Source organism: Mercenaria mercenaria, chromosome 6 (genome assembly GCF_021730395.1).
Source record: "Mercenaria mercenaria strain notata chromosome 6, MADL_Memer_1, whole genome shotgun sequence".
NCBI lineage: Eukaryota > Metazoa > Mollusca > Bivalvia > Venerida > Veneridae > Mercenaria > Mercenaria mercenaria.
In genome coordinates, this window is record NC_069366.1 from 42,734,897 (window position 1) to 42,751,189 (window position 16,293).

General features: G+C 36.5%; 1 protein-coding gene across 6 annotated transcripts in view; it reads left to right on the forward strand.

The window, feature by feature from the left end:
- The window catches only part of LOC123549149 (protein phosphatase 1 regulatory subunit 16A-like), a 150,872-nt gene that overhangs the window by 70,825 nt on the left and 63,754 nt on the right, over positions 1-16,293 (forward strand). For all 6 annotated transcript variants that reach the window (XM_053546623.1, XM_053546626.1, XM_053546627.1 and 3 more), the window contains exon 6: positions 7,011-7,135. In XM_053546623.1, coding sequence (XP_053402598.1) covers positions 7,011-7,135 — 125 coding nt within the window. The remainder of the gene's footprint in view (positions 1-7,010; positions 7,136-16,293) is intronic.

Genomic DNA, 16,293 nt, shown 5'->3' on the forward strand with positions numbered 1-16,293 from the left:
AGTCTTTACATTTATGGCGCAAACATTCAGAATTGAATAAAGTCTAGTTAGATCCTGTGTAATAGTTGAGAAACAAAATTTAACGTTCATCAAGATGGGATTATGATGGACATCTAAATTTGGTAGAATTGTTCACAATATTAAGTTGTGATATATTGGCATATTACCAGATACGCTAAAGTCAGGAATATCTGGTTTAGATATGTCATTTAGCTGGAAAATAATTCAATCTTGGTCATGTCCTAAAAAGGTCATTAAATCAACAGTTGTTTTTAGACACAATTTGTCTAGATTAGATGGCAACAATGTAATTTGTGTACTCTTTCATTCCAGTAATCTTTTGGATTCATGGAAGAAATACCCTGACCAAATTATTGCCTCAAAGGTGTTTCTTTTATAATGAGTTTGAAAGATTGCCATTTTTTCTCCATAATTGACAGCATTTGCACTATCAAACCCTTCTATGCATATCTTGTGTAGAGTTGTATTGGAAAATCGAAAATTACTAGCAGAAAGTTTATTCAGTATGGCTAATAAGCCACTGTGGCTTCAGAAATGACATCAAATTTGCTAATTTCTATTTGTAACTATCATATTAAACATTCATCCCCAGTTAATGAGATCATCAACCGGCCTCACCTCAGTTTTTTTACAACAAAAATAAAATCTTAACTTGTCTTGACCTGCCATCTCAGGTCAATAGGGAGAGTGTTGATCTACAGATCAAAGGGTCATGAGTTTGATCCCAGGATGAGGAATATGTTCTTGTGACTATTTGATGAAAGATATTGTCTCAAGTCATTTCTGTGGAGAACGGGTTAGTACTTGTACATAATCCAGAAACATCAGGATTGTGTCACTTCCAGTGCTGTGAACTTCATTGAAAGGTGAGCTAATTTACTGCCAAAATCACTGATGTTTGAGCACAATACCCACCAATTCCTTGTTACTTTACCCCTGGGGCCGTTACTTTACCCCTTGGGGCATTCTGTAAAATATGTTATTGATTAGCGGTGTAACTACAGATCAACCTGTCTGTGGACTGTGTGATTAGCGGTGTAACTACAGATCAACCTGTCTGTGGACTGTGTGATTAGCGGTGTAACTACAGATCAACCTGTCTGTGGACTGTGTGATTAGCGGTGTAACTACAGATCAACCTGTCTGTGGATTGTGTGATTAGCGGTGTAACTACAGATCAACCTGTCTGTGGATTGTGTGATTAGCGGTGTAACTACAGATCAACCTGTCTGTGGATTGTGGTTGTTAGCATCATCTGTGCCCAGTAATTCCCTCAGCTGTAAATGTTTTCTATCTATCTGTATGGCAAGCATAGTTTCGCTTTAATGAATCTGGGGTTTTCTAAAATTTTATGAATTGACATCATGAACTTATGATCAAATGAGTGTAAAATATACAGCGAATGTAAGAAAAGTGACCATCAGAAATACAAATTGAACATTTAAGTTTTGGCACCAACAACTTTTGCAATAGGTCACATTTACTTTTAGGATAAAATCAAATCATAGAAGAGCACGGCTTACACTCAAAAGGCCACATTTTCTACCTGGTCTTCATGAGACTTGTCTGCAATGTTTGTCTGTATAAAATATAGGATTAATTTGTAACTGAATCATTTTGGGAAAAAAACTAGGTCAGTAGGTCAAATCATAGAAAAACTTTGTCAACACTTTTATCATGAATCTTTGTCAGAATGTTTGTCTGCAGTTTCAAAAGTAGGGTACCTGAGGTTAAAAGCTATGTCATTGTCAAATCACTGAAAAACCTGCTTAATGATCTGCCTGATTTACACAAAACATGGTCAAAATGTTTGTCTGTATGGAATCTAGGCTAAATTAGATAATATGTTATCTGGGGTAAGAGCTAGGTCAGGTGAGCAATACAGGGTCTTTAAGCCCCTCTTGTTTTCAGCATTTTATCCAAGTGATGTGTCAGAATAACACATCAGTCAGAATAACAGATTGTCCCATCCTTATATGTTTAAAGATGGCTTACTGCATGATTTACAATACTTCATGATTTATTTCAATTGCATGTTTGAATATCTAAACAATTGTTGACAAAATTTCAAGATAAATATTGGTTCGAGTCGTAAATTCGGCCACTTTTTGCGGTTTTTCATAAATATTTCTTTCTTTGGGATTTGTACAAAATTTCTACCATATATGCTTTAATACAAGCAACATTGATTGTTATCATTAATGGCTATTTATAATATGGAATACAATAAAACGGCGCTTAAAATAACGGACAGGTTTAGACTACACATTTTACCCTCTGGAGGTTGCACATATTCGGCCACTTCTTAAACATAAAGTTGGTTTAGTTTTCAACATTGTCTTGGAAATAAATCGATGCTACAGCCAAATTCATTCTTTTTTCAATAAACTGCAATCATTTTTCAATAGCATACCTCATGGGAAATATTTGCCAACAGAGATTTAAAAAACGCCTGTCATCCTTCTCACACCAGCATGATGTAGTTTAAGTTTAACGTGACTTTTTATTACACATTCTAGCATAAAACTGTGTTCTTGTCACTTTTCGGGGGTGTTTTAACTGGAGAGTAAACGTGTGTGAAAAAAAGAGAGTTCTAGTGCTCATGGAAATTCGGTGACGCTGAGGGACAATATATTCATTTACTTGGTTTTAACGTGTTTTATGCTAGTTAGCGTATGTTCTTTTCGTGTTATAAAGTTAAGATTTGAATTAACCCTTGCCGGGCCTCAGCATAAACGAGCGCGTGCGATGACGTCACGCGACCCGCCAGACAAAATATTTGCTATTTAGAGTACATAACTTTAGAGAAGGACAACTTTTTTTCTACTCATCTTAACTTGTTGTTTTTGCCGACTTCGTTGCTAACGCAAGTGCTTGTGATGACACAGATGCGTTCTCAAGCATCTGGCTGGAAAAAAAGCTTTCAAGTGAGTGCCGTATTTACGACCTGGCCGAATTTACGATTCGAACCATTATCCTAGCATACAATTTTGTCTGCAAAAACTGTGTAGCATTCCATCTGCCAAAATTATTTTATCAATTCTTTAATGCTGTATTGTTTAACAAAACATCAAATTTAGTTGAAATTTGTTAATTAATAACAGCAGTTGCAGGATGTATAGCCCATTCCTTATTTAATTGTATAAAATGTTTTGAAGCATTCACAGTTGAAAATCTCTTGCATTAGCCCCTGGTGTAGGTGTTTACCAGCATATAGAAAGGAATATTGTTTAATATCAGTAAAGTCAATTTGGTAAGTCAAGTATAATAAACCTCTAATTAGCTGTATATTTTATATACAGGAGAACATGTCTTAACTTACAGAAGCAAACACACCTACAGCCATACATAGATGTGACCTGTTCAAGGCCGGTACACCCCAAATCAAATGTATAATAACCGCCTAAGTAGCCGGGTGGTAGAGCGTCGCTTCGAGTGCGGGATTTCGTGGGTTCGATCCCCGGCCGCGTCAAACCAAAGACGTAAAAAAATGGTACTGGCAGCTTCCTTTTGGGATTCAGGCTTACAGGGATAGTATAGGACTGGGTGGGGTATCATGCCACGTGTCTACGGCGTGATATTCCAGTGAGGCAGCACTATAAAGTTGGGCATGGTGCTCACTGCTACAAGTAGACACCGTCGTTTATATGACTGAAAAATTGTTGAAAAAGAGGTTAAACCCGAACACACACACAAATGTATAATATAAGTGGATATTTTGAATTTACAAATGCTGTTGCATCTGTCTTAAATTTTATATGGCAAAACTGTCACAGTGGTGGTGTATTTTTCTGCAAAAGGCAAAAGGTTGGTCTTAATGCTTAGATGTTGACCACAGAAATGGGAAGTGGTGGGTATGTTTGTCTCTATGAAATCTAGGCTAAATTAGATAATTATGTTATCTGGGGTAAGAACTAGGTCAGACTCTATGGTGTGTTGGGAGTCACCACTGTGTACCTCTCATTATATCACATCAGTTCTGGGTTTTTCCAGGAAGCAGATTAAAGTGATTCAAGTATGCCACACCAAGATAAAATAAATACATTTGTAAAAAAAAATAGGTAAAAACAAATTTAAAATAGAAAAAGAATAACTTCATTTATTCCATGTACATGATTTCCGAACTAGCTGAGTAGCATTTCTTCTACTACATAAAAATCCTAATACAGATTCATTACCACAGATTCAGTTTCTCACAAATTTCTAATTGAGGAAAATGTCTTTTATTGAGACCAGCATAAATTGAGACATTGTAACTAACTGTCCTATTGATCTGCTACAAATATTTCTGATCTGTTGCTGTCTCTCACAAAAAGAAGACACCCTCCTTATGATCAAGTATATGTGTCAGTTTGTACAAGCTTTAAGATAAAAGGGAGACTCAAAATATTCATATGAAGTATACTGGCATGTATGGCCCTTGAATTACTGTGAAAACATTTAATTTCCTGGGCTTGAAATTTCTTGGTTTGGACAAAAACGTCTATTTCATGGAAATATGAAGTTGTGAATATAAATTTTACATAATTTTGTGGATTAACTTAACCATGAAAACCCCGGAAAAATTTTTATCCAACATTCACCCATAACACGCACAAGCTTTTTGTGTACCAAAAATTATAAAGTTTGGGAACTGGCTGGAAACCCTTTCATTCTTGGGGGATGTCCTTTAAATACATAGAATCGCAAAAATTTGGTGTCGTACAACAAAGTTGAAGACGGGGGGGGGGTGGGGGGGGTGGGGATGTTACTGGGTTTTAGTTGTCTGTTGTTGCCATAACCAAACTTGTGGGCCCCCAACTCTTCTATCCCCTTTTCCAAAATTTAAAGAAACTTACAAAATATCAAACAAAGAAGTTTGGGATGGTATTTAGATTCTTCAGAAAGAAAAAATTGCAGAGTTATGGACTTTGGTTTTTTTTTTTTTTACTATACTAATTATCAAGTTGCCCTTTAATCTTTGAAACCCCCCGAAAATTTAAGAAACCCTTTAAACCCCCAAATTTGTTCTTTGAAAAAAAAATTCTCAGATTTAGGGCTTTGTTTTTAAACCAAAGGTTGGGATGTATAACCCAAGTGTCCGTCTGTCCATGTCCGTACCGTAGTTAGCAGTTTCGTGTCGCAGTGTAACTCTTGACCCCTTTAAGGTTTCAAAGAAACTTTGACAATGTTCACCACTGGGACGATTGTGCAGAGCACATGTTCTTGATGTCATTCAAGGTAAGGTCACACTTAGGGAAATTTTATATGATGTGTTTCTTGTCGCTCTGTAACTCTTGACCCCCTTGAAGGATTTCAAAGAAACTTGACACAATGTTCCCCCACATCAAAACGGCAGAGCACAGTTCTGGTTGTTGCTTTCAAGGGCAAGGTCACACTTTGGGTCAATATCCTATGAGTGTGTTTCATTACGCTCGTAACTCTTGAACTGCTTGAAGGGTGTAAGAAACTTGGCCAAATGTTTAACACATAAAAGGGCATGCAGAGCGCATGTTCAGTCTTTCAAGGCAAGGTCACACTTTGGGGCAAAGGTCATCGCTCTGAACTCTTGAACCCTTAAGATTCGAAGAAAAGACACAAAAATCACCAATCAAGACATGTGCAGAGCACATGTTCTGGGTGGCTAGCTACAAGTCAAGGTCACATAGTATTCAAGGTATACTGGGGGAATCCTGCATTGCGGTGCTTTGTTATTAAATATGCAATACATAGAGTCTGCATATTCAGTCTTGCGAGTGCCTAATCTCCCGAACCATTTCACACAATTTAAAGAAACTTTACACAAGTGATCATACCAACATTACTTGTGCATGGGATGTTTTGGTTCTTTCAGAAAAATATTCTGCAGAGTTATAGACTTTGGTTTTTTTACTATACATACAACAGTCTGCATATGCAATCTTGTGCACGCCAATCTCCGAACCATGCCCCCACATTTATGAAACTCACACAAGGTCAGTGCCCCTAGTTGTGCGTGTGAGTTATGTTCTTTCAGAAAAAAAATCTGCAGATTATGGAAATCATTTTGTCTTTTTACTATATTCTAATCACAAATTTTGCAGTTTTGTTGTCAGATTGCAAGTACTGTGCAGTGCGTGCGGGGTGGGGGGGGGGGGTACATCTCACTAGGGTATGTTAACTTGAGTCTTATTCAGTGTTCAAAAGATTGAATGTTTATGGGGAATTACCTTGGCCAAGTTTGATAACCAGCCGCATAGTCTTTGTCACTCTGGAGTTTTGGTCCATTAGTCGAAATTAAAAAAAATTGACAACTTGATTGCTCAGTAAGTAGAGTAAGTAATTTTGATGTTATTCATTCTGACCTTAATCAAGAGGCAAGTCCTTCTGTTACTTTTTATACAGCACAGAATATTTGTAAAGTTGCATTGTAATATAACTCTTATTGATCAATTCTTTGTCATAGTGAAGAGTTTGTTATAGTTTCTGTTGCTCCTATGAAAGTAATGGATCTTTAATTTACACAGTAGACTGTTTCAACCATTATACAGTCTTGGAAATTCATATTTCTTATTAGCCTATCTGTATGACTTGGCTTATCTGCAGAAAATCTCTTGCTTTAAAAGAGACAAGGACATAAACTCCTATCTATATGGAAAGGGTAATGACAGTCCCTTGTAGTAGTAAGGAATTACAGCAATGATGAAAGAATTTATTGTTGGTGCTCTGTTTTTCTGTATGTGTGTGCATCTGTTGGGTCTTCCTGTTTGTCTCCTCTATTTCACCCCACTTTCAGTTTTATATTGGATATTGCCCCAGCATTGTGGTTATATACATATCAGTGAAATACACTTTATGACACCTTGCTTACATTTGGTTGTATTGATGTAACTGCTGAAATATATATAGAGAAACACATGAAATTATATATAGGAACACATGAAATTATATTACTATAATACTTTGTGATGATATCATTGATATATATGTATATTTAGGTGAATATGCACTTTTAAGATTTCTTTTCACAGGTGTAACTCAGGAAGAAATTGATGATAAACGATTGGAGACAGAAAGACTAATGCTGACTGACCTTAAAAAACTGGCTGCAGAAAAAGGCAACTTGGAGTACAGAGATAGAAACTGGGCAACACCGGTATGAACTGAGAACATACTACATAATTTAATTAGGAATTTGTTATCTAGTTAGGAATACAATATATATTTATAGCTCCAGTACACAAGGTTCTCAGGTGAGCTATTGTGATCACTTTATGCCTGTCATCCTCAATCAGATGACATCAGCAGTTTTACTGTTAACCTGCTACAAGTCATAATTTAGACCCAATCTTAGATAAACTTGGTCAAAATGTTTGCCTCAAGAAAAGCTTGCATAAATTTGATACTGAGTCACTAGGACAACAATGTTAACATGTCAGAGGCTTGATTTTCTATTTGATTTTCATGAAACTAGATCAGAATGTTTGCCTTAACACAAGATCAACGTGGGTCAGAAACTAGGTTACTAGGTCAGATCATAGAAAGACATTGTTAACACTTAAAAGACCACATTTTCTACCCTCATGAGACTTGGAAAGAATGTTTGTCTGTTTAAAAATTTAGGAGATTTTTGTAATTGGGTCATTTGAGAAAATATAGGTCATTAGGTCAAATCATAGAAAAACTTTAACACTGAAGAAGCCACTTTTTGAACTTTATCATCATATATCTTTGTCAGAATGTTTGTCTGTATAAAATCTAGATCAAGTTCAAAAGGAGGGTACATGGGGTCAGAAACTGTGCCACTAGGTCAAGTCATTGAAAACTTGGTTAATGGTTACCTGATTTACCTGATATACATAAAACGTTGTCAACTGTTTGTCTCGATGAAATCTAGGCCAAATTCGGTACTAGATTACATACATGTCAAGTCTCCTGGATCATCCTTGAGACACACGGATTTTTGGTCCATCTCCCGGTCATGCAGAAATCAATTATTTCTCCCGGAAATCCAAAACTCCAAGCTTATGGTATCATATGTCATTACACACTATAACTGACATAATTTATCATTCTTATCGATAAAAGTTTAACAAGGTCATGCACTGATGACCTTCTGCAAACAGGTGTGTATGCCAGTGGCTATTTTCATGCCCCCCAATGTGGGCATATTAAAATCGCATTATCCGTATGTCCGAGCGAGCGTCAGGTGAATTCTTGTCTGGGCTGTAACTCTTCCATCCATAAAGGGATTTTGAAATCGCAAATGAGAAGAAGAAGAAGAAAGGGATTTTGCAATAACTTGACATAAATGGTTACCATAATGAGATGACGTGTCATGCTTGAGGCCCAGACCCCTAGCTCCAAGGTCACGGTCACACTTAGAAGTCAAAGGTTAACAGGGTCTGTTTCGTGTCCAGTCCATAACTCTGCCATTCATCAATGGATTTTGAAATTACTTGGCATAAATGTTCCTCATATTGAGACGATGTGTTATGCGTAGGATCCAGACCCCTAGCTCTAAGATCAAGGTCACACTTAGAGGTTAAAGGTCAACATGGTCTGTTTCTTGTCCGGTCCATAACTCTGCCATTGATGAAGGGATTTTGAGATTACTTAGCATAAATGTTACCTATAATGAGATGAGGTGTCATGCACAAGACCCAAACCCCTAGCTCCAAAGTCAAGGTCACACTTAGAAGTCAAAGGTGTTTCTTGTCTGGTCCATAACTCTGCCATTTATCGAGGGATTTGAAAATAATTTGACACAAATGTTAACCATATTGAGAAAGTGTGTCACGCTTATGACCCGGTGGCCTCTTAGGTCAAGGTCAAGGTTACGAAATGGTATGAGATTTTTTTGCGCATACAACAGTAGCATTCTTGGGCAGGCTTCGGAGGCATTTGTCACCAATAATGACGGTGTTAATTGGAGAGTGGTGGTTGTTTACATAAATATGGTAAAGAGAAGAGTTTATTTGTGGGAAAAGATGTTTAGGGATACAATTGAATAGATAAAAGAGCCGACCTTTATTCGATCATTACCACTGATGGCCGAAGTGAGAAAACAAGTTGAGATAGGTTCAAACATTTAACAGCTATATTTTTATGTCTCTCCCCACTGGGGAGACATTGTTTTTGCCCTGTCCGTCCATCCGTCACACTTCATTTCCGATCAATAACTGGAGAACCATTTGACCTAGAACCTTCAGACTTCATAGGATGGCAGGGCTTATGGAGTAGACGACCCCTATTGTTTTTGGGGTCACTCCATCAAAGGTCAAGGTCACAAGGGCCTGAACATGGAAAACCATTTCCGATCAATAACAGGAGAACCACTTGACCCAGAATGTTGAAACTTCATAGGATGATTGGTCATGCAGAGTAGATGACCCCTATTGATTTTGGGGTTACTCTATTAAAGGTCAAGATCACAGGGGCCCTAACATGGAAAACCATTTCCAGTCAATAACTTGAGAATCACTTGACCCAGAATGTTGAAACTTCATAGGATGATTGGACACGCAGAGTAGATGATCCCTATAGATTTTGGGGTCACTCTATTAAAGGTCAAGGTCACAGCGGACAGAACATGGAAATCCATTTCCGGTCAATAACTTGAGAACCATTAGACCTAGAACCTTCATACTGGATGATAGGACTTACAGAGTAGATGACGCCTATTGTTTTTTGGGTCACTCCATCAAAGGTCAAGGTCACAGGAGGCTGAACATAGAAAACTCTTTGCATTCAATAACTTGAGAACCACTTGACCCAGAATGTTGAAACTTAATAGGATGATTGGACATGCAGAGTAGATGGCCCCCATTGATTTTGAAGTCACTCTGTTAAAGGTCAAGGTCATGGGGGCCTGAACATGGAAAACCATTTCCGATCAATAACTTGAGAACCACTTGACCCAGAATGTTGAAACTTCATAGGATGATTGGACATGCCGAGTAGATGCCCTATTGATTTTGTGGTCACTCTATTAAAGGTCAAGGTTACAGCAGACAGAACATGGATATCCATTTCCGGTCAATAACTTGAGAACCATTAGACCTAGAACCTTCATACTTCACAGGATGATAGGACTTACAGAGTAGATGACGCCTATTGTTTTTGGGGTCATTCCATCAGGTCAAGGTCACAGGGGACTGAATATAGAAAACTCTTTCCGATCAGTAACTTGAGAACCACTTGACCCAGAATGTTGAAACTTATTAGGATAATTGGACATGCAGAGTAGATGACCCTACTGATTTTTGGGTCATTCGATCAAAGGTCAAGTAGATGATCCCTACTGCAGCCAACCATCAGTGTCTCCTTGACTTTCTCTCCTGTCCCCTATTGACTTCTTGCCTATATGACTATGCATTGGGGGAGACCTGTGCTTTTCTACAAAGCATCTTCTAGTTTTTTTTTTGTTTTGTTTTTTTACGAGTAAAATGCACTTATACTATATAAATCTAAAATGGTGAAATAGGTTTATTTACCATATATTTTTTCTACTGCTCATGTGCTAAAAATCCTGGAATATGTAAGACCTGCAGATTATCAAGGGATAGTCACCAAATAAAAAGAAAAGATATGCCAGTAAATTTCATTAATTAAATGATAATAATTAAATAAATTTAAATCAACACTTTTTTGTTTAAAATGCAACTTACAACCCCTGAAACCATTTCCCAAGTCAGTTAAACATTTAAGAAAGAAAAAAATGTTCAATTTATTTTACAGTTTCATATACGACCAAGCAATTTCCTAAAAAATTTCCTGGAAAATTTTCGAGGGAACTTGGCATGTATGAGATTAGCTTAAGAGTAAGAACTAGGCTAGATGAGTGATACAGGACCTTCAAGGCCCTCTTGTTTTCTCCCTTGTTTATGTGTATATCTAGATAAAGTGTGAAACTAGGTCATCTGGGATCTAAAACTACCTCACTAGGTCAAATCTCGGAAAAAACACTGTTAACACTCTAGTGGTCACGTTTTATGTCTTCTCTAAATTAAATCTGATCAGAATGTTTATGAAATCTAGGTTATTTCAAAACCAGATCATTTGTGTTCAAAGACTAGATCGTTAGATGAAATTGTAGGAAAACCTTGCTAAAACTACATAATCTGCATGAAACCAAGTCAAAATTTTTGTCTAAGTGAATCCTATGTCAGGTTTGAAACAGGGTCATTTTGGGTAAAACTTAAATTAGCCTTCATGGCTCTCTTGTTCAGAGAAACTCAATTGTTATTTTAGAAATTATGCACTGTATGTACACACTTTCTACATAGGGAAAGAGAATTGCAGTACAGTGTCACATATCTGACTTTGGGTTAAACATTTATATCTTAGGCATGTTAGATGATATTATTCTGATTCCAATTTAAAATACAAATTTTATGCAATTTTAGGAGATTAGTTGAACAATATAGGCTGTCTGGACTTAAACTTTCAGTAAATTTCAGAGTCAGCAAATATTCCTTCTAAGAAGCCTAGCTGTCTGTTTTAGCCTCTTGTAGCAGACTGTACTATACTGTCACGCAAACTTGTCATTCTTTTGTCAGTCATCCAGTAATTTAACATTTATTGGAAAGAAATTGTGAACATTTAAATTGGCAGGTTGGTGTAAAATAATGTAAATGATTGTCACAAATTTGGTCCCTTAGAAATCGAGATAAAAATTTTGGATCTGATAGTTAGCATAGCGACAACTGCCCATTTGGATACAGGACTCTAGCGCCGGTGCACGAACATCAAATAGTCTGATACTAATTTCAATACTGCTTGGAACTAACTTACCTTCTAGAGCAATTTGCAGCCAAAACAACTATCATGCTTCTATTAAAATGTAATTTTAAAACAAGAAGATAAAATTGTTACTGTCTGTGAAAAATCATTGATGATGATATTACAATGTTCAATGATAATCTTACAAAGAAGATTTAAGCAAGTTCTCAGTATCTCTGTTATTACAAAAGGGATTTGATTCAAACTTAAAATGGTTTGTAGACATCATTACCCACATCATACAGTAGAAGGGCAATTATTCTTGCTCCAATATTTCATGAATTATGCCCCTTTATACTTAGAACTTTGATCAATTTTGAAGCACTTACACAATATCTTTGTTATTACTGAATGGATTTGATACAAATTAAAATAGTTCTTCAACATTATTGTCAAAGGTCAAGGTCATCTTACTGGAGTTATTAAACACTCGAGTGATAGTTCTAGCTTCGTTAGATGTGCCCATGAGCATTACTTGATAACCAGTTAAGGTATTGACTTGAAACTTGGCATATAGGTAGGTGGCGATGAGACAATGTGCATAGCTCATGTACTTGGTCTGTTGTTAGAAATTTAAGGTCAGAAATTGAGTTCAAATCTGTCCTTTGTATTTTGTATCCAGAACTTCAAAACTATTCAAGGTATTGACTTTAAACTTGGAATACAGTTTGGTGGTGATTAGATGATTTGAGGAGTGCAGCAATACACATTACTCCCCTTCCATTCCTGAGCACCCCACACACCTCGACCAAAAAAAAACAACAACAAAAAAAAATGTATTTTGTCTGGAGCACAACTTCAAAACTATTAAAAGTGTTGACTTTAGACTTGGAATAAAGATGGGTGGAGATGAAGTGACTTCAGGAGTGTTACAATCCACATTATTCATGCCCCCCACACCCACCCCCCAACACATTAATCCCACCCCAACACACACACACAAAAACATTTTAAAAAAACAGTTTCTTAGTATTCCATCACCGCTGTACAAAAGCACCCAATCCCCCACCCATTGCCACATTACACTCCATCTCCCCCACAACACACACACAAGAATGAATTGTCTTTAGATTTTACTTGCTCCTCCTCTGATCTAGAACTGTGGGCGTATTTTGCCCCGCTTTGCGGAGCTCTTGTTTTACAAGTGATTTAATATGATATTGAATTCAGAGGCCATAGTCTACATTAAATTTACACTGTTGTTACAGGTTTATATCTTTGGTACCCAAAATCATTTTTGAAAAGGTCTCAGGTTTTGTGACTTTTTTGCGGGCATTTGCAGAGAATTTGCCATTTTCTGACCTGAGCCAAGAATTGATGCAATTCTCCTGGCACTGATTGCACTTCACTTTCCTGAAACCCTTTCATGCCATCCTGTTAAAAAAGCTAGTTGTTACAAATCTAAATAAAGAGGCAGTTTTCAAACTGTGCTTTCTGTGTGCCATTAAATGTTCCTCTGATCTTTAATTTATTCTTAACTATTTTCAGAACTAGGCATCACAGAGAATGTCCCCCATGTTAATTAGTAGTCTGTCATGTCCAGGGTTTGGAAAACCCATGAAGATTTCCTAGATTGTTTCTGTACTGACCAAAACCAAATATATTACTGTTTTCAGCTTCATGTAGCTGCAGCCAGTAGTTATCTAGAAAATGTATTACTGTAGGCTTACTTATTTTAGCGGTGTACTAATAACAGCGCTTTTAGCGCTATCGCACGTGCGCTAATTCATGTCCGCGCATTAATTTGTCCAAACATTTTCATGTACATTTTCATTTGATGATGTTTTCTTCGAACTTTTGCAAATAATTGCTCTTGAGAGTTTGCACTAGTTACACTGCTTGCTAATATTTTAAGGTTCGTATGATATTCCTGTTTATTGTTCATATTATTATTTTAAACATATGATCATGCAAAATAAGAATATTTAAGCTTGTAGTTTGTGTTTTTTCTCATTTGATCAAGTTGTTATCGATTTCTGTATCACCTTCGGGCATTTCCGTTGTTGCAGTCGCTCGTTTACGGAAAGGTGTGAACGTTTGTATTAAGACACAATGCATGTAGGACAAAGGGGATTCAATGATAAAAATGTGTGACAGTCTCGTTTTATTTCCGCAATTATAACTAGTATACAGAATATAAAACACGCAGATTATTATATTAAAGGAGTTCATCACAATATTTCGTGCGCAGCTCAATCGCGCAGCAAGCGATAACCACTGTAAAGTTCAGGATTCGCCGCCGAAAGTGCCGGATATGCAACGCACTCGCGCAAAAATATCGTATGTACTGACAATATAGGTCGTGCATCCATATTTTACCTTTAAAAGTGATGGTGTTTTATTGGAGGAGTAGTCGTAGGAAGTGCTCGAATCGAATACATTGTGGACAGCCAATTTGAAAGTAAACCATTTCGTCCAGTAATGATCCAGCCGACTCCAAGTCAAATAAAATTCCAGAAAATCTTAACGTAGATCTATCTCCTTCAAGTTCAAATGTGACTTCCTAAAAATGTTGTTATACTTTTGTGCCCCATCCCGCATTTCACATAGTAAGACCAGAGTTATGGCCCTTGACAGTCAAATTGTACATAAAGGGTCTAAACATTCGTGTCGCATGTACCTCAAAAGTATATGCGCCAAGAGTCATGAAACCAAACAAGAATTAAATTCAGCATGCGAAGTTGTGCACCAGTGCTTTTATTTGAGGTTTCACTCAGTAAAAACAGATTTATGTCCCTTGACGTGGTCAGATATATACGTAAATGGCATGTGAAAGCTTGTGTAGCACGTATCCAAAAAAGTATTTGACCTAGAGGCATGCAACCTTAAAGGAGCATTATTCCGCATGTGAGTAAGAAAATTGGTTAAGAAACTGATAATAACATTGTGCAATTTGTTTTGTAAGAAAAAAAATGTTCATAATTTTTAGGTGGGTGGGGTAATGAAAAAATACTTTTGTGGGTGGAGTGAATATCTTTTAATTTTTCTTGAAAACAAGCACGGGTTGATATTATTTTTTTGGTTTAGATTTTTTTGTCTTAGTTCTAGCTTACATAATATAAAATTTGGTAAAATTCTGTTTGCTAGATTTTTCATATCATTAAGAAATACTTCGTGTTTTTCTCAGTTTCAGATACTTTCGACATCTATCAAGAGTAATTTTTCTGAGTTAATATATCTATATGTTGACATGGTATGCATAGTTATAGTGGTTTCATTAATTGTGATGCATAAACAGTAACATCAGAGTGAAATTTTGAATAAATAGTTGTTTGCAGTAGTTTTATTATGACATGTATGTATTGTTTGTTCAGACAAAAATATCGATTCGGTGTTCTTAATAAACTTTAAATATTGAAAAAAGAAGCACGGGTACCTATCATTTTTATTTTTTATTTTAACTTGCCATACATCAATCTGTAAATATGCAAAGTTATAAAAAATTCTGTCCGCTAGAAATAATTGTGAAAAACACCTTTAATTAAATACAAGAAGACAATACAGTTACGTAGGCAATATTATACTTTACTGTACGCAAACATAAAGCTACAGTTGAAAGTATCATTGAAAAGACACAAGTATCATCACGCCACATTATTTGAAAGTCATACTTGGTACATGTTTTTAGCTAATGAACTTTTTCGATTGCGTCCATTAGACCTGTAAGGCGCCACCCTGTCATGGCTGATTCTTTTTTTCACATTTCTGTGTGCATCGACCAGCCAGGCAGCATGGATAGGTTTTAGTCTACTCAATTTTAAGTTTACGTCAAGATTTTCAATCTCGGTTCCTTCTGCGAGGGAATGTTCAATTTCATCACTGTACTAGCACTGGAAACTTTGTTTAATATTTCGCTTGAACTCATCATTCCCAGATAGATCGAGTGGATGCAACTCGCCGGTACAACCAGCAGGCACAAAACGGAATCGTATGTTTGCATCCTGTAAATAATGCATAGATAGATGGTTTCCAGTCAAACACTTTCAATATAATTGTATCTGCCTTTGGGACCAGTGTAGAGCATGGTTAAAATGCACAGTCATGCAATCTGATCATGATCTGCACTGTTCGCTATTTAGTCAGTTATTCATGAAAACCCCTTTAAACTGTAAATAGTTTTGTCCGCATTGAAAAAGGAGAAGTGATGATGATCAGTAAACATACATGACAAATGAAAACTGAATTTTATTAGACTTTAATCAATCATCAGATATTTACTAGTAGTAACTAGTATTCATAATACATTCACTGACCAGTTATCGCATTTTCGAGAGATTTACGGTATAACACTTAAGTAAATAATTTCAAATAAATCGTACCTTCTTTAGCCCGCTAACAGTGAATAAAGTTGATTTCATAATCAGTAAGACGTATAATTACTAGTACAGCAGAAACACATTACATAAAAATTGCCGACGGTTAAATTTATTTCCGAAAATCTTCGTGAATCTCCGTAAATCTCCGAGAGCCTCATCTCGGACATCGCTAAAATTAGAAATTAGCGGTCTCGCGAAAGCGCTAATTCACGTC